The 18,444-nt window shown below is 35.6% G+C and overlaps 1 protein-coding gene across 2 annotated transcripts in view; it reads right to left on the bottom strand.

The window, feature by feature from the left end:
* The window catches only part of CSMD3 (CUB and Sushi multiple domains 3), a 1,928,297-nt gene that overhangs the window by 138,732 nt on the left and 1,771,121 nt on the right, over positions 1-18,444 (bottom strand). For both annotated transcript variants that reach the window (XM_006830658.1, XM_006830657.1), the window contains 2 exons: positions 9,826-9,906; positions 8,258-8,371 (listed from right to left, as the gene is read on the bottom strand). In XM_006830658.1, the coding sequence (XP_006830721.1) occupies positions 8,258-8,371; positions 9,826-9,906 (195 nt within the window). The remainder of the gene's footprint in view (positions 1-8,257; positions 8,372-9,825; positions 9,907-18,444) is intronic.

The raw sequence follows: 18,444 nt of genomic DNA on the forward strand, positions 1-18,444 counted from the left end.
CATTAAATAATGCAATTATTTATGACCTAAGTAAAAATTGCATTTTAAGTACTGAGTACTTTTCATGTTCAATAACTATGAAAAAGATGATGCCTTGAATCATATGTTAGAAGAGACAACTTATATTAAGCTTGTAGTTCCAAAAAAATGAAGAAACAACCTAAAAATTTATCACATTGATTTTCTTTTTAAAATTACATGGAAGATGTACAACTCTTCTGTATAATAAATAAATATATAGATAAAAGATAAGACATTTAGTTCTTTATATTTATTCACTTTCTTTCTCTGCCTTTTCTCATTTTCTCTGTCCTTTCCTATCTTTTCTCTTTGCCCTGTTTATTTCCTGCTGCCTTTTTTTTTTTTCCCCCACAAGAAGGGTCCAAGAGGTTTATTGACAGCCTATGACAAGATACAAGAGAATTAATACTGGACAACTACATTCCTTCAGTCCAGTCCCTTCCAGCACTATGCAGCTAACCCATGGACCACTCCAAGGCTCTTGTTTCTTAACAAGCATCCTGAAGAAATGATCCCTTCTGATCAAGACTCAGGCAAAGGGATTTCAGGGACCATGGGGAAAGAACAGGGTGTAGAAAGTCCTGTTACATGTATCATCAGAGTAATCTGAAACAAATGTGCTGGCAGGTCCCTAGGGCCTCCTGGGTTTGGGGAGGACAGGGACCAGGAGGAGGATAGGAGAGATAAATGGCAGTGGCAGGGATCTGACAGCAGGTTTCTCTCTTCTGCTTCTGCCTCCCGCCTCTCTCCTTGAGGGCCAGGTGGATGATGGCCCCATTAGCCATGTTATCTGCTGCCTTTCTGATTTGCTCTTTTCTTTCCTCAAATGTCTGATGTGTCTGATACATGGAATCAGAGAGGAAACACCCCTCTCTGAGATGATCCACTTCAGGCAAATCCACTTTGGATCTCAACAATATTCTTGAACTATGGAAATTCAGGACACTTCTAGATCACCAATTAACTTTCATTTTTTCATGCTATCTCCAGACCATAAATGAGGTAAAACATAAGCTCTTCTTATTTAAAAATAATGCATATATACTAATACCATACACACACACAAATAGCAAAATTACCATATTTTTGTAAAACAACATAATTATGATCTAACAGCCTCCCCTATGTAATTGTTGGCATTAATAAGAGTATGCATGGAATCAACATTACAACCTTCTACTCAATTTCAATTTTGGATGAGAATGTGAACAAGAAGCTCAAACTATTCATAAAAAGCAAGAATAGCCCTTTTTTTCTTTTTTTTTTTTTTAAGAATCTGACATCCTATGATATCAGAAGAAGAGTAGAATTAGAAGATGATATAGAAATAAGCTAGTATGTAGCAAGCAAGATACAGTTCAGCATAAGAAATACTTTTTTTTATAAGTTAGAATGATGGAAGTTACGAGAGCAAAATGTGCTAAAGAGTTCTTAAATACAGGAGTGATTTGGTGGAGCTAAATAACTTTTGAAGCTTTGTTGTTAGGTGCCATCGAGTTGGTACTGACTCATAGCGACACTATGCACAGCAGAATGAAACGCTGTCCAATCCTGAGCCAACCTCACTACTGTTGAGGCTTCGGTGAGTTGGAAATGCTTCCCCATGCCATCTCCACATTCAATAAGCAAAATTCTTTCTTAGTGTTAGATAGCATTGTACCTTAAAATACTTACAGCACCACCTTAGGAATAATTCTATTTTCACTGTTTGAGTTAGGCTTAGATTTGCCAAATATAGTTGCTGGAATACAGAACAGATGAAGACTTATACTTTCATAATTTTTATGAGACAAGAACAATTTTGTATTTTGATTTTTAAAGTCTTTGAATAGTATAGGGATAAAAATAGTACATGAAGTAGAGAACAGCATAATAGTGTTCTACAATCATGTCAATAACTTAAATAACATTAAAAATCAAAACGAAAATCATTCCTAGTTTACATGCGTCTGAAAACCAAATATAGGTGGTTGTTCTTAGGTGCCATTGAGTCAGTTGGGAGTCCTAATGACCCTGTATAGGATTTCAAGGCCGTAAATGTTTATGGGAGCAAAAAGCCTAATCTTAGACTGTAATATGAAATATATATGTATTTTTTGAACTTTTTTGTGTGAATTGAGTGAAGGTTTATACAGCAGGTCGATCATCAGTTTTATATTAAAAAACTCAAATAGTTTGCTTCATTACATTGTTTGCAATCCCTTCCATGTACCAACACTTAAAAGTATTTAGTTCTGTTCCCTTTACCTCTTGTATGCCTTCCTGTGTCTCCTGCTACCTTCATTTTTGCTGTTATTCTCCATGTATATTGCCTGCCCTGTCAGCCATGTTAATACATGTTTATCCTTTTAACCCATAAAAAAAAAAAAAAAAAGCCTAATCTTTCTCTCCCTGACTGTCTGGTGGTTTTGAACTGTTGACCTGTGGTTAGCAGTCCAGTGCTTATCTTAAGTGCCACCAATGCTCCTAGACTATATGATGCAATGATAAATACATTACAACTACATCTAAGATTAGTTTTATTTATTTATTATTGGTTGTAGCACTATGGGTTAATGCACTGGACTGCAGTTTGAACTACAAGGTCGGTGGTTCAAATTCACCAATTGCTCCTCAGAAACCCTATACAGGGTTGCTATGGGTAGGAATCGACTTGATGACACCAAACAACAACAACAGTTCAGTTAATATGGCTTTAAATCTAAAATGATTATTTCTTGAATTTGATTTTAAGAGTTTATAAAACAATTGAATAAATGATGTCATTTTAAGTCTAAAATAAGAAGGCTGATCTTTGCTTTTCATGAAAAGGAAAAGGTCTTAAAAACAATAAACTTAAAAAGTATAAATGGAAAATGAAATTGCAGTTAAGGATGGATATTATTAGTTGACCTATGGCTACGACAGATTAAAATGAAAGAAGTATATAGCCATCTGAGAGAAGGCTGTCCTTGGGTGGTTAGTTTGCATTGTTTTCCATTACTAGCATCTTTGGGGTTTGCAACAAACCATTACCCCTGAAGCCTAATGCTTTATCTAAATGAGTTGCCAGATTTAAGAGAGACAATGCCAATCAAACAATTATGGACTGCTGTTACCATGTCTGATTATTCCCCTCTTTGGGCAGTTTTTGGGAAAACTTGTACTGCACTCTGTATAGGTAAATATAAAAGCCGTGAAACATACAGTCAGATAGGGAAAGATGCTCTGGGTCTCTGTCCATGGTACAAAGAAAGGGGACATTTGTGGAAAATGTCCCAGAAAGCTTTTGAGACAGGGAAGACCACTGGTGATGTAACTTTTTCCTGTTGTACACTGTCTGTTGCCTTTCAGTAATTAAAATGGCTTTCCCAATTGTTAGCACTGCATACATGCCTCGTGTGTCTGATTTGATCAGGATAAATGGGTAGTGCTTGGTAGCAGGGGAAGGAATTCACACTGCAGTCTTCTGGAGGCTACGCGGGATCTAGAAACAAACTTTTTAAGACAACCTATGTGGGCCATGTATCATTTTACAAATTGAAGTAAGTTTTAAATTAGATTTTATTTAGTGTGTAGCCAGATATTTAATACTTCTGTTCAGGTAACCATTTAGTCACTGAACACGTTACTTCTTTACTTAAAAGCCATTAAATAGTCCATAACTTGGCATAGAAAATTATATACGAAATGTGTATAATTTCTTATTAACATGGAAAAATTTATTGGATCCAAAAAAGCTTTACTGTAAATTCACAAATAATTTTCATACCATCCAACTTGTAGAAAAGTTTCTGATAACCGCTATAAAAAAGAGTTAATATTTATTATCACTATATGCTGCTCACTACCAAACCTACTGGTACTTAGTCTATTTCAACTCATAGTGACTCATAGAGAACAGAACTGCCCCATAGGACTTCCAAGAGCCGATGAACAGATGGAAATTTCTACTTTCATAATTTTTAGGAGGTAAGGAGAATTAAATATTTTGAGTTTTAAAGTCTCTGAATATTATAAGGACAAACAAGTTAATATAAAGAAGAGAAATATGGCAAAATAAGACTGCTCTATAATCATGTCATGCATAGGGTTGCTATGAGTTGGTACTGATTCAATAGTACCTAACAACAACAGCAATAATCATGCCAATAACTTGACAAGAAATAACTTCAAAGAGTCATTTGCAGCCAATCTACAAGCATTTGAAAACTGACTTTACAGAAGCCGACTACTACTTCTTTCTCCTATGGAGAAACTGGTGGGTTCCACCTGCGAGCTTTTGTTTAGCAGTTACGTGTTTTAGTCACTGCATCATCAGACCCCCTTGCATGTACTTACTGGCAAGCACCTTCTGCACAGTTTCTCACCTACTTGCAAAAACAGCCCTAAGAAATAAATACTATATCCCTACTCTCCTTATGAGGAAATTGAAGTTCAACTAAAATTTCAAAGACTTAAGCAGATCTCAGTTTCTAATAACAAAGTATAAGCCTTATTATATATCATTTATATCTAGCTCTATGAAGAGCACTCTATTTGGAATTGCTTTACTTATTTGGTGGCACACAGTTGTTGCACTTGACTACTAAACTAAAGGATGATGATTTTAAACCTGCCCAGTTGTGCCCAGACAGAAAGTCCTTGTGATGTGCTCTTATTAAGACTACAGTGAAGAAACTTTATGGACTAGCTCTATTCTGTATCACATGGGGTTCACAATAAGAAACTTTATGGACTAGCTCTATTCTGTATCACATGGGGTTCACAATGAGATGGAATTCACTGGATAGCAAAGGCTTTGTTTTTCTCTAACGTACATTAAGTGGTGTGTAGAGATTTATAGAAGATCCAGGGAAAAATAAGAAAATTGATACACTTTTTTTTTACAAACAGTGAAGCAAAACATTTAAAATAGACTAAAAGTAATTTAGATTACTTTTAGCAAATTTCAAATGAATAATTGCTTTTGCAAGCCCATGAATTAACTCACACACAAAAATGTGAAGTCAGCATTTGGCTTCATGGCTTGGCCAATTAATTAATATAATAACCATGTGTGGACTCATTCAGCAGTATGATTTATTAATTTATAGGCAATGTTTTATGAGATAAAATGTATTGGCATCAAAAAGATTTCTCCATGAAGACAAAATAAGAAGAGATGCAATTACTAAGTAATAGGAGGCTGCTTTTTTTTAAAGAAAATACTGAATGGAAGTATATGGAATGAGGAATTGTGAAACATCTAGATCTTGATTGTTTTATTTATTTTTAATTCAGTAAACACTTAATGAATGGGGATCTGGATAGAAAAATAAGAAACTTTGCCCTCCAAGAACTCCAAGTTTATTGGGATCAAGAAAAAAGTCCTGTTATGTGCTTGCTCTTTACCACTTTTCTTTGTTTATACAAGCTGTCTCCCCATATACAATCTCCCAAAAGCCTGAGACTCACTGTTTTCCATTCAAATATATAACTATCTGAATACAAATCCTAAATGAAGTACTGAAGAACAGAGATGTCATGTGAAACAGACTTGTGTGAGTCAGATCAAAGCCATTGTACTTTTAGTTGCCTACTATGCATGTGAGAACTGATTCCACTTCACATAACCACCACCACCAATATGCATGTGAAAGCTGGACAATGAATAAGGAATAATGTAGAAGAATAAGATGTATTCAAATGACAGTGTTGGAGAATACTGAAAGTGCCATGTACTACCAAAAGAACAAAGAAGTTGGTATTAGAAGAACTTCAACAAGTTCTAAAGTCAGTGATTAAGATCAAGGGAAAATTAAAACAATCAGTTCAAAGGCTTAATGAACCATGTTAACCAGAATGATATCATCTAGTATCCTGATACCCAAAGAACTAGATGATGCCATCATAATATATAAAGTAGCTACCATAATAGAAGGTCCTGAGCAAAGTGAGAGAAAAAATATATTAACCAAGATCAAGGGAAATTAACACATTAGAGTTGGTTTATACCATCAAATCTTCCTTTGTATTTACTACTGTGAAAACCCCTTCTATCTTTCTATAGAGATTTCCAAGGAGGTAGAAAATCAAATACCAGGTCTTACTTACGGCACATTTGGAATAATAAACAATTTTTATTTCAGGCTCATTATTGCAGTTAGGACTCCTGTAGGATCAGCACTGGACTGTGAACCACAAAGTTGCTGCTTCTTGGATACCTTATAGAGGGTTGCTATGATTCAGAACTGGCTTGACGGCACTTAATAACAACAACATAGTACTTAAGCACTCTTGGTGTGGCACTGTAGGATAAGCACTGCACTGCAAACCAAACAGTTGGCAGTTAAAACCTACCAGCTGCTCCTTGGAAACCCTATAAAGGGTGGCTATAAGTTGGAATCGACTCGACAGCACTTCACAACAACAACAAGAAAGTAGTTAAGGAATCCTGGTGTAGTCCTGTTGGACAAGTACTGGACTGCTAACTGCAAGGTCAGTGGTTCAAATCCTCTACAGGGTTTAAGTTGGAACCGACTCAATGGCACTAAGCAGCAGTATAGCAACAGCATAGTAGTTAAGATACCAGACAGCAAACAGATTTTTTAACTATCAAAAAAAAAAAAAAATCTCTACTGAATAAATTAATCTGAGAAAATCTGGATATGGATATTGAAATTCATTTCAATTTTTTTAAAATTAATATACTTAAGATGAGGTCAGGCATTCCTCTGAGTCTTGATCCCTGAGCATCACAGTCGTCATACAGGATTCTCGGTCCACCATGGCCTTGCTCTTGTAACAATGAAATCCTTGCAACCCATCCCCTACTTTCACTTCTGTGTCTTTTGCATATCTACCTACAACTTGGGCCACACTCTCTAGTTTGTGTTCTACCAGAATAAATTCTGTTTGTCATCTGGAATCCATTATTAGGGACTCAGCTCCTTCATAGAGCTTCCCTTGCCTCATAGTTCACATTTAACCCCACAGGTTCCTGCACATTGTATTGCTACTACTTATGATATCAATTCTCTTTTGATGATCCCTTCACAGCAGGAATGATTTGTTATTGTTATTTTATTTCTGCTGTTTCCTTATCCTCAAATTCTCATAATTATCAGGTGCTCAAAAGTGCTGCATGAATCTAATCATAAAAACAAACAAACAAAAATAACCAAACAGACAAGAAACTATTTCAAAGTAAAGGCAGCCAACACTGCAGTTTTTATTTAAATTAATCGATTTTCTACTTCCATCCCCATCCCCTATATCAATTATAATTTAAATAAGAAAAGTTTATTTAAGGCTCTCTTAGAAACATAAATTTGGATGAGTTAAAGTTTAAAATTGAATCTGAAAAAAAAAAAATGAATCTGAGGAACTATGAAACGTAGGATCTGTGGTGTTTGTAACTCTATGCTGTCACACGGCAACCTCATAGAACAGAGTACAACCGCCCCATTGGGGTTTCTAGGCTGGAACTTTTATGGGGGCGGATTGTCTGTCAGGTCTTGTCTCACACAGAGCCACTGGGGATTCAAACTGCCAACCTTTGTTAGCAGCCTAGAACTTTTATCACTGTGTTACCAGGTTTCCTTATGAGTTATATAAACTAAATACATGCAGTCTAGTCAATTCCACCCCCAGAGACACTCTGGGACACAGCAGAAGTGCCCCAGAGGGTTTCCAAAGCTCTAAACCATTGTGGAAGCAGATTTCCATATTTGGTTCTATAGAGCAGGGGCTGAGAGCCCACGTTTTGGGATCCTTATTTGTTTTATAACTAATACAAAGTTGATGTGGTTGATGTACATCATCAAATAGGTTCTGACTCATAGCAACCATACAACACAGAATAGAACTGTCCCATGGGATTCCTTAGGCTGTCATTTTCTTGGGAACAGATGTCCAGGTCTTTTCTCCTCACAGAGCTGCTTGTTGGTTTGAACCACCTCCCTTTCATTTAGCAGATGAGCTCTTAATAGGGCTCCTTACTATTAACATTGTAATGTCGTCTAGTTGGTTCCAACTCATGGAAACCTTTATAGAATTTCCAAGGAGCAGCTGGTGAATTTGAACCATTGACCTTGTGATTAAACAGTCCAGGACTTATCCTACAGTGCCACACTAGGACTCCATTAATAAGATTAACGTTACTGTCAGTGAAACGCTTATCGGAGTTAAACTTTTCTCAATTTTGTCAGATTTGAATTAAACATGAAAGAAAACACAAATTTAGAATAAGAAATAATGCTAAGAATCGGTGTACCTTGGCAAACTGGAGGTGCCCCATCCATCTGTAGCCGTTCCCCTAACCTGCAAGTCAGAATTGCATTGCCCACCAAGGTAAATCCAGGGAGACATTGATACCTAATAATATCACCTATTAAAGAAAACAAAACAGAGGGAGAGAGACTTTAAAATAATCAGCAGAAAGTGGAAAAGTCAATAGAAACTTCAGTTGTAACAACAGAATGCTTTTCTTTGCAGCTATTTTCAATCAATATAAAAATTGTATTAGGTATAGGCAAGGATGATATTCAATATAATGAATAACCAGTACTTCACAAACACTTAGCTCAGAACTTAAGCCAACAGTGAACTATCAGTTGGCCTGTACTGTTAAATATCAGCTGAATATTAGCAACAGTAGTATAAAAACAGCTTGGTTGGTGCCTATGAGATATTCATTGAAATCTATCAGGTTAGGCTGTGGTTAGGCTCCACGTAGTCAGTTGTGACTTATGGCAACTCCACGTGTGCAGAGCAGAACTCCTCCATAGAATTTCAAGGCCGTGACCTTTCAAGAAGAGATCACCAGGATTAACTTCTGCGGTATCTTTAAGTGGATTTGAACCACTAGCGTTTCAACTAATAGTCCATCACCTAACCAATTACTCATCTAAGGGATTCCATCAAGAAATGAGAAGATTCATATTGATTGCTTTTATATTAAGATTAGGTTTAGATTAACAGTTGTCTTTTTTCTACATATTTCAATTAAATTAATATAATAAGAAGAATATTGATGATAATTTTATTACATTAACATTTCTTCTTGGATTACATTATTTTCAAATTAAATAGATATCATCTGGATTGCATTTATATTCTAGTTTTGGTGTTGCTGTTGTTAAGTGTCATCAAGTCAGTTCCAATGCATAAAAACTGTACATGGTTTCTGAAGATCAGCTAACGGGTTTGAACCACTGACCTTGTTAGCACTGGTGAGCATTCCAGTGCTCATCCTATAGTGCCATACCAGGACTTTATTTAATATCGCATTGAGCAGAATCAACCATTTCCTGGATATGGAAATGAAGCATACGTTCTGATGCTCTGTCGCTGTTGTTAACTGCTATTGTGACATTTCCTTCTCATAGAGACCCTGTATAGGATTTCTGAGGAGTGCCTGGTGAGTTTTGAATGGCCAGCCTTATAGTTAGCAGTACACTGTTTATCTGCAATGTCATGCCAGAACCCCACTATAGATGTAATTTATTTAAACATATTATCTAGGTTTAAAGCTAAATTCAAAGAAGAAGACCAGGTAGAAATACGATTTGGGAAGAACCACCAGAATAAACAATATGATTCAAATCCTCACACTGTCTTCTAATTGTACATCACATAAATACTAAATTCACTCTTGGCAAATATCTCCTTTATCTTCTTTTACTATTGCACATTGTTAAGGATTCTACAAAAAATTCCCCATCAACTCAGGGGCAGAGCATCTATAGGCACAGTTTTGCTATTCTTTATTTTTGTTTCATATTAAGTAAATATGTCTGTTAACAGTATGCTTTCTTTGAAAGTGATGTAACACATTTTTACCTATTTCAAATTCATCATCTTCTGTCAGAATTTCAGCATTTGGTACAGGTGGTGGAGGTTGGCACACTCTCAGTTGATAAGCTGTAAAAAAAAAAGTGCATTTAGTCATTTTCAGAGCAGATATATGTGCACATATATATATTTAAAAACAGCCAAGATTTTTCATTGAAAAGAATTTAAAGCAATGGCAGATCTATCATTTTGATTATCTCATTAGTTTTAAAAAATACAACATTGAAGAGACACAATTAATTGCTATATGGCGAAGCATTCCTTCCCTAGTGTAAATGGTTAGCTTTTTATTCTGGACTTCTTACACTCATTAATGTAGTTCCGGCTGTGCATGTTGTTACACCTTGCTTAATTCTTTCATGGCATGATCACAACTTGAAATTATATGATTATATGCATTTACTCAATGCTTATCTTCCTCACTGCATTTTGGGGTGGATTATTTTAAACGAGTGAAGATTTTTCTAAGTCTGAAGGATGATTTCAGACGTAAGAGGTTTTCAGATGGAGGTGGAAATTTGAACAAAAGTTTGGGGAAAAGGATCAAGTCATTGAGTTATCATCTAACAAAAAATCATTTGTAAGTGGTTAATAGGCTTATAAACTTCTAGGTTGCTAAAGGCCATAGATTCTGACCCATAGCGTCCCTTTTTTGTTTGTTTGTTTCCTTCTTTGTGAAAAGAAGGAGGAATAAAGAAAAATTTCTTTCCATTTCCTGCTGTAAATTGTTATTAGTCACTTCAAACATCTTCCTTCCAGTACTTTAACCTGCTTAGAAGAGTGCTTGCTGTGTTGAGATGTTAATTTACAAGTAAAACACTTTTCTACACAGAAGATTACCAATAGAGAAAAAAACTTGCTGGGGAAGAAGCCCAGGGCAGAAAAAGATAACCTGAATTTTTGAGAAGAAGTTTAGTTGGGAATAATGTTAGGAATACTGAAAATTATTTTCTTGAGCTGATATCTTTATAAAGGTATAATTATCATTATAAAAGGTAAGAAATGCTAAAGAGGCAAGAGAAAAGCAAGAGACACACTGACAACCCTACATAAAGAACTTCCTATGAAATCGTGTTTCAGGTTGGAATATTTTATCTGACCTTAATAGAAAACACAGATCAACTCAGAAGTTAAAGAAACATAAAGATGCCCCTCCATGTGTGTATCATATTATTTTTTATTTACTGGAAAGCCATCTTTAATTTTCAAGCTTAAAATTAATTTAGCTTTTTTAATGAAAAATCACAGTTTTATTAATGAGCAATCCATGACTATTGTAATCCGGATAAACCAGGCACAGGGATTAAAAGATCAGCGGATGTAAACTATAGTGAATGAGGAATCTGATGCTCAGAGAAATAGTTATTTTCTGAAAATCAAATGGGTGCTGTGAGCTTAACAAAACAGAACAAAACACCAAAGTCATTGCCTTTGAGTGAATTCTAACTAAAGTTGACGGCATGTATTACACAGTGACCTGCTTCACAGCTTTCCAAGGTGTAATCTTAGCGTAAATAGATTGCCAGATCTTTTTTTATGGTTGTTGTTGTTGTTAAGTGCTGTCAAGTTGATTCCAACCTATGGCGACCCTGAATAGGGTTTCCAAGGAGCAGCTGGTGAGTTTGAACAACCAACCTTGCAGTTCAAACGGCTTTACAGCCTGACTCATTAGCCCACAGGGCCACACCAAGACTCTTTTTTCATGGTAAAAGGAGTATTTAATTTAATTTTACTGGGTAAAATTTAAAAAAGCCACTATTTTAGGTTTGCCATATAGGAACCTGACTGTGAGGGAACATCCTTCTCGTTCTATTTAGAAGTTTTTACCTCTATTTAGAAGAATATTACCTTGAGTACATAAAAGTTCTGAAGAGATGAATGTCTATATATCCCCTATTTCATTTCAATGAGAACTCTACTTTGATAGATTTTAGAAGTTTGGATTATAAATAAACTTTTAACACATTTTCTACAATTTCTGCCTAAATGATTTCATTGATTATTTTGACTTTGTAAATGGATATGTTTCAAACTGGAGGCACTCCTATATGAGAATAATGGGGCCAACATGTGCTCCCAGGAATCAAAATATCAGGTTGTAAACCATTTATTTCTTTATTGGAAGAATGTGTCAAGATGTAAACAATTTATTCCTGTGAAAAACTGTTCATGACTACAGTCATATGACCTAACTGGAGGACACCATGGTAATAACTCATTCTCTCCTTGTCAGGTGGCCGAACTTTACATTTCAAAGTACTTCAAACTTAAGGTAAATTTATCTATAGTCAGTCATTAACTCTCTAGCTTTCCTCTGTTCTCTATGTAAGAGGAGGCTGCAAAAAGTTTGTGGAAAAATTCCATTATCTTATAGCTTTCTAAGCTCTTTTTGATCTCCCCCTCTTATATAGACTCCCTCTCCACTTGAGTTGTATTGTTGCTCAAGAAAATTTCTTCCCTTTCTCTATTTACAGAGTATGAGAATTTTTTTTTTTTTGACAACTTCTACTCCAATTTTATATCTCAACTCTCAATTTTAAATAATCAACAGAAGCAACTCTTCTTAGCTCCTCACAATCTCCGTTGTACACCCTATTATATTCTAGTCACAAAACCCTGTTCTGTGGCACATATAATTACAGCTTGTTTCACAATTTATCATTATTCATTCGGTTGCTTTCTTATTTATTGTCTTTGCCCCTCTCAAGACTTCAAGTTACATGAGGAAGGAGGTAACTTTATCTACATTTTTTATAATTGAGTAATTAGCTCTTCTCACTACACTTATAATTCAGCAAATGTTTGCTAATTTACTGAGCAAGAGTTTCTACAGCTCATACTTAAAATTACTAATGGTGATGAAATAGAGGCAGATGTGGGTCACAGACTGCTAGAGAATAGATTCTAACCAGGATCTGTCTAAAATAACTGTCATGGTTAGCCAATGCAATTTTAATAATAGGGACACTTTTTCATCTTGCTTCTCTTTTGACCCTTGAAGATAAAATGCTACAGTAGGTTAAAACATAAAAAACTTGCAACAATTATGTTTTTATCTTCATCAATTGCTATATTTATTTTCTTTAATAGAAGTCGACTGTTTCTTCAATGTTGTCACCATCTCAGTCTAGACCCTTGCCATTTCATACCTGTATCATTGAATTGGCCTCCCAGATGTTTTCTGATCTTTTGGATTTTCCTAGTATAACCCTTCATACATACCAATGAAGTGGTGCAACGTAATCATTACAGTATTCATGTAGAATTCAATGTTTGCAAAGGATTCTGTAAGGCATTTTATATGGCTTATTTTATTTTATTATGAAAATACTAATATCAATGTAGGTATACCCATACTACCAAAAAAAAAAAAAATCAAAACAAAAAAGCTAAATTTCAGAATGGTTGATTCCTATTGCTCCCAGTTCACAGAGCCTAAATTTAAATCAAATTGAAAACTAAGCCCCATTTTCTCCCATGTTAACAATATATCTGAATTAAAGTACTATTTTGATGATGTAATCACTTAGTTCTAGGAACACCATAACAGAATCTCAAAAAATTAGAAGATTTAGAGAATAGAAATTGTCTGATAGTTGTGGATGTCTAATTGTTCTGGATTCTCCTGTGTCTGGTCTAGGGGAGCGTCTTCCTTGTCCCTTTCAATTTTTGGTATTTCCCAAGCATTTCTTGTTGTTCTTTAATTTCTAGATGTATCTTCACTTAGTTTCTTCCCTCCCTGTGTCTTTTTGTGTCCTTTTTAATCTTTTATTTGCTCCCTTGAAATGGGACTGAACTTATCCTATTCTTGTTATGACTGGATGTTAACTGATAACATCTACAAAGATTCTATTCCCAAACAAGATTATGATCACAAGAACTGGATGTAGGACTTCAACTTAACTTTTCGGGGACAAAATGTCATTTTGACATGTCCATGCATGTCATTTTCCCATTAACAACATACAGTGGCTTTTCATTGCTTACACAATAAATGGACATGCTCTAAAATGAGGCTAACACATTATCTTAATTCTTAAAATTCCTTAGGGAGATGTCTGCTATTTTTTAGCTGACCTTTCCCCAGTCTCTTGAGTTTGCCATGTGAATTCCTAACTCCACATTTTTATTTTAGACAATCTTGCTAACCTTGAAGTTGTCACTATAACACTTTGCACTTAGTGTTTTACAGTCTTTAGTTGTTCCATATTATTTCTAATATGTTGATTCTTAAATAACTTGTGTGGGAATATTTTGAATTTCTTTTCATTTATTATCATTCTCATGTCAGTTTTTAGTTATTTATTAAATATTGTTGACGGTCTCTTATGTGCCAGGCAAGGAGCTCTGGTAGCGTAGTGGTTACGAATCGGGCTGCGAAACTCAAGGTCAGCAGTTTGAAACTACCAGGTGTTCTGCAGGAGAAAGAAGAGGCTTTCTGTTCCCCTAAAGATTTACAGCCTTGGAAACCCTGTACAGGGTCGCTATGAGTCGGAACCGGCTCCACGACACATCAAGACCACCATGTGCCACACAGCACCATAAATGCTTGTGGTATAATGGTGAACAGATTCAATCCAATCACTGGCACTAATAGTCTGATCGGAAGGATACTTATCAGATAATCTCATTAATGAGTAGAACTGTACTGGTTGAGGAAAGACCTCTATATGTGTGCTTTATTAGGTAGAGGAGTGAAGGAAATGATACAGAAAAAAATAACCCATGCAAAAATATCAGTAAGTGTAAATTGAGTGCAGAGGAAGACCTATTGTGGCTGGAATGAGAGTGCCTAGTATGGGGTGAAAAGAGACAAAAAAGAGAATCAGGCTGAGACTAAATCAGACAAGAATGTACAGACAGACTCAGGATTTCTTTTAAAAATATTCATGTTACAGTAAGAAACAAACAAATTGCAAAGGGGAAAGACTTGCTAAGAGTATATTATAGCAGCATAAGTAGATAATCTATTTATTCTCAAAAGCTCACAAGTGTTCCCAAATGCCTAGCACATTAAATTAGAAGTAGCGATTATGATCTCCAAGGATCTCTACCTTGATCTAATTAACAGCAGCTCCACCAGTTAAGTAGCTCATGTTTTAAGCTACAAATAAGCAGGCACTTCCTCCTCCACTTAACAGTCAAACACTCTTCTACCTAGGATAGAATTCTCACCTTTAAAAATATATCAAACCATGTCTCCTCACATTCTCACAATCAACATTTAGATATCAAACTTGTCTGCTTAGCCTTACTGTAGTCTCTTTTATGTCTTAACTTCAAATGGTCAAGACACTTAACATTGGATAATGTGTTAAAAGCTTTATTTTATGTAATTTCCTTCTTAAAAAGTATCCTCCCATCTCATTTATAACTTTGCCCACAAATGACTATATCTTTGTTCATAAATGATGAAAATGGAGATGTCTTCATTGGTCACTCTATCTAAACTTGACCTTTTACAATTATTCTCATAACTCTATTTCCCTCCTATAATTTTCACAACCTGTGAGGATTATCTGTTTACTGCTCACTTACCTGCACTAAAATGTATTCTTCAAAAATGAAGAAACTTTTGCCTTATTCACTGCTAACTCCGAATGGCATAATACAGTAGCTAACACATACCAGCATTCAATAAACATTTGCTGAATAACTGAATTCTATAAAAGTGAATGAATTCATGGTGAATGAATGCAAAAGGAAAGAAAACAAAACAAGTTCTTATAATACTAGCACGGATGCTGGATCCAGGCTCCCTGGGTTCAAGTACTGTTTTGAACACTGACCATTTGGGAAACTTTAGGCAAGTTATTTACCTCTACTTTCTGCTTCCTTATTATAGTGGTAGTATAATTATACAATTGTAATTATATAATTTTTAAAAAGTGATGATTATAATATAGTTATAATAATCATTTTAATCATATGCAACCTCAAAAGTTGTTTATGAGGATCAAATGGGCTTATAAAACAGCCAAGCACTGAGGACAGTGCCCAGCACATAACAAGCACTGTTATAAAGTAAATTATTTCTATATATTTTAATTAAGCATATAAGTGCTATATTAAGTTTGAATTCCATATTTCCAGATATTTGATGTTCACAGATAAATAATACCATTTGGTGAAATACTGGAACTTTCTGCTTTCCCAAGTTTCATTTCAATTCTTTTAATAATAGATTAGGCATGTTATCATGGTGGGTAAGAACACGGTATAATAAGACAATGGTTTGAATTTGATACATCAACTCTTTCGTAATCTCAGGCCTTTAGTGACAGGAAGCCCTTTTGCTTCTCTTCCTGATAATGTTTCTATACAATCACTAAAGATCACTTAAAAATAAATATCCTCCTATTTTTGTTGAGGAGTAATTCATTTTGTACACAAAGTTACCTGATCTACTCTTCACTCTGCAAGAAGACTGCCTGTGATCAGCTTCTGAGTCTGCTTCTTACTAGCTCTACAACCTTAGAGGAATTAGTAAGATTTTGTGCTACAGTTTTCTCAAGAAATGAGAATATAAAATGAACACAATGCTAGTGTTGAGTTAAATGACATACAAAGTTTAGAACAGTGCCTAATAAATTATCATTTCAAAGGGAGAGCACAGTCCCTCATTTGGCAAAGGTAATAGCAGCATTGTTGTTGTTAAGTACCCTGGAGTCGGTTCCAACTCATAGTGAACATGCACAGGGTTTCCCAGGCTGCAAATCTTTATGGGAACAAAAAGCCTCATTTCTCCAGCAGAACAGCTGGTAGTTTCGAACTGCCAGTCTTGAAGTTAGCAACCCGATTCGTAACCACTACGCTACCAGAGACACCTGTGCCCCTGCACACACATATGCCCAACATATACCATCACCATAGTCATACACGTTCAAAAGGCTAGTACACATGCGGCTTCCCAGAAACCATCTTACTATTCACTTTACTTCTATTCATTTTGCAGTGGGTAGTCCTGCTGTGGCACTGTGGGATAATGTACTAGACTGTAAAGTTGGTTTGAACTGCAAGGTCGACAGCTCAAACTTACCAGCCACTCCTTGGAAACCCTATACAGGGTTGCTATGGCTCAGAACCCACTCGATGACACTTAATAACAATGACAATACTTTGAAAATGCTAAGAACCAATTTTTTCCCTTTTATGTATATTGTACTACAGTATAAAGTGTTTGATTTCAATGACTTATTATTTAGTAATATACAATATATATTGTATGTGTCTGTAGTTTCAGAACTGTATGTTCAGTATTCTGAAATTATACTCAATAAATACTAATTAATCAGTGATTAAATTAAAACAATATTTCATCCTTTATAAATTATAAGCTTTGGTTGATTTGGAAGAAAGTAAACAGAACAGAACTCTTAAATCCAATGTTATATGTATTGCAAACGTGGCATGTTTGAGCTGGCAGTTACCTTATAAATGACGTAATCTATGGTTTCGGAGTGGGAGGAAAGAGTAAGCCAGTTAACTGAGGTATGCACAACAGGTCACCTATCCAGTTATTGCTGTGGTTGTTGTTAGGTGCCATCAAGTAGGTGATACTGACTTATAGCGACCCTATGTACAACAGAACAAAACACTACCTGGTCCCCTGCCAACCTCACAATCATTCCTACATTTGAGCCCATTGCTGCTGCCACCATGCCAATCCATCTGGTTGGGAGTCTTCCTCTTTTTCTCTGATTGTCCACTTTACCAAACATGATGTCCTTTTCCAGGGACCAGTGCCTTCTGACAGTATGTCTAAAATATAAGAGAAGAAGTCTGGCCATCCTGGCTTCAAGAAGTGCCCTGGTTGTACTTCTTCCAACACAGATTGGTTTGTTCTTTTGGCTGTCCATGACACTTTTAATATTTTCCTACAAAACCATAGCTTAAATGCAGCAATTCTACAGTCTTCCATATTGACTGCCCAACTTTCACATGCATATGAGGTTATTGAAAATACCACGGCTTGGGTCAGGAACACCTTAGTCCTCAAACTGACATCTTTGCTCTTGAACACTTTACCCAGTACAATGGGTCATTTGATTTCTCTACTGCTGCTTCCATGAGTGTTGATGGTTGATCTGAACAAAATGAAGTCTTTGACAATTTCAATCTTTTCTCCATTTATTGTGATGTCATTTATTAGTCCATTGGTAAGGATTTTTGTTTTCTTTACACTGAGGTGCAGCCCATAGCAAAGACTGTGGTCTTTGATCTACGTCATTAAGTATTGTAAGTTCTCTTTGCTTTCCGCAGTAAGGGTATATCATCTGCATATCGCAGGTTGTTAATGAGTCTTCCTGCAATCCTGATGTCATGCTTTTCTTCATATAATCCAGTTTCTTGGATTGTTTGCTCAGTATACAGACTGAACAAATCTCCAGCGTAGAGATGCTAAAGCAAATGGAAGAATTGAAGCGGCCCAAGAGCTGAACAGACAATTTCAAAGATCAGCTCGAGAAGATAAAACCAAGTACTATAATAAAATATGCAAAGATCTGAAATTAGAAAACCAAAAAAGAAAGAACACGGTCAGTATTTCTCAAGCTGGGAGAAGAAAAAATTCAAGCCTCGACTTTCGTTATTGAAAGATTCTCTGGG

Source organism: Chrysochloris asiatica, unplaced genomic scaffold (assembly GCF_000296735.1).
Source record: "Chrysochloris asiatica unplaced genomic scaffold, ChrAsi1.0 scaffold00001, whole genome shotgun sequence".
In the NCBI taxonomy this organism is placed as follows: Eukaryota; Metazoa; Chordata; class Mammalia; order Afrosoricida; family Chrysochloridae; genus Chrysochloris; species Chrysochloris asiatica.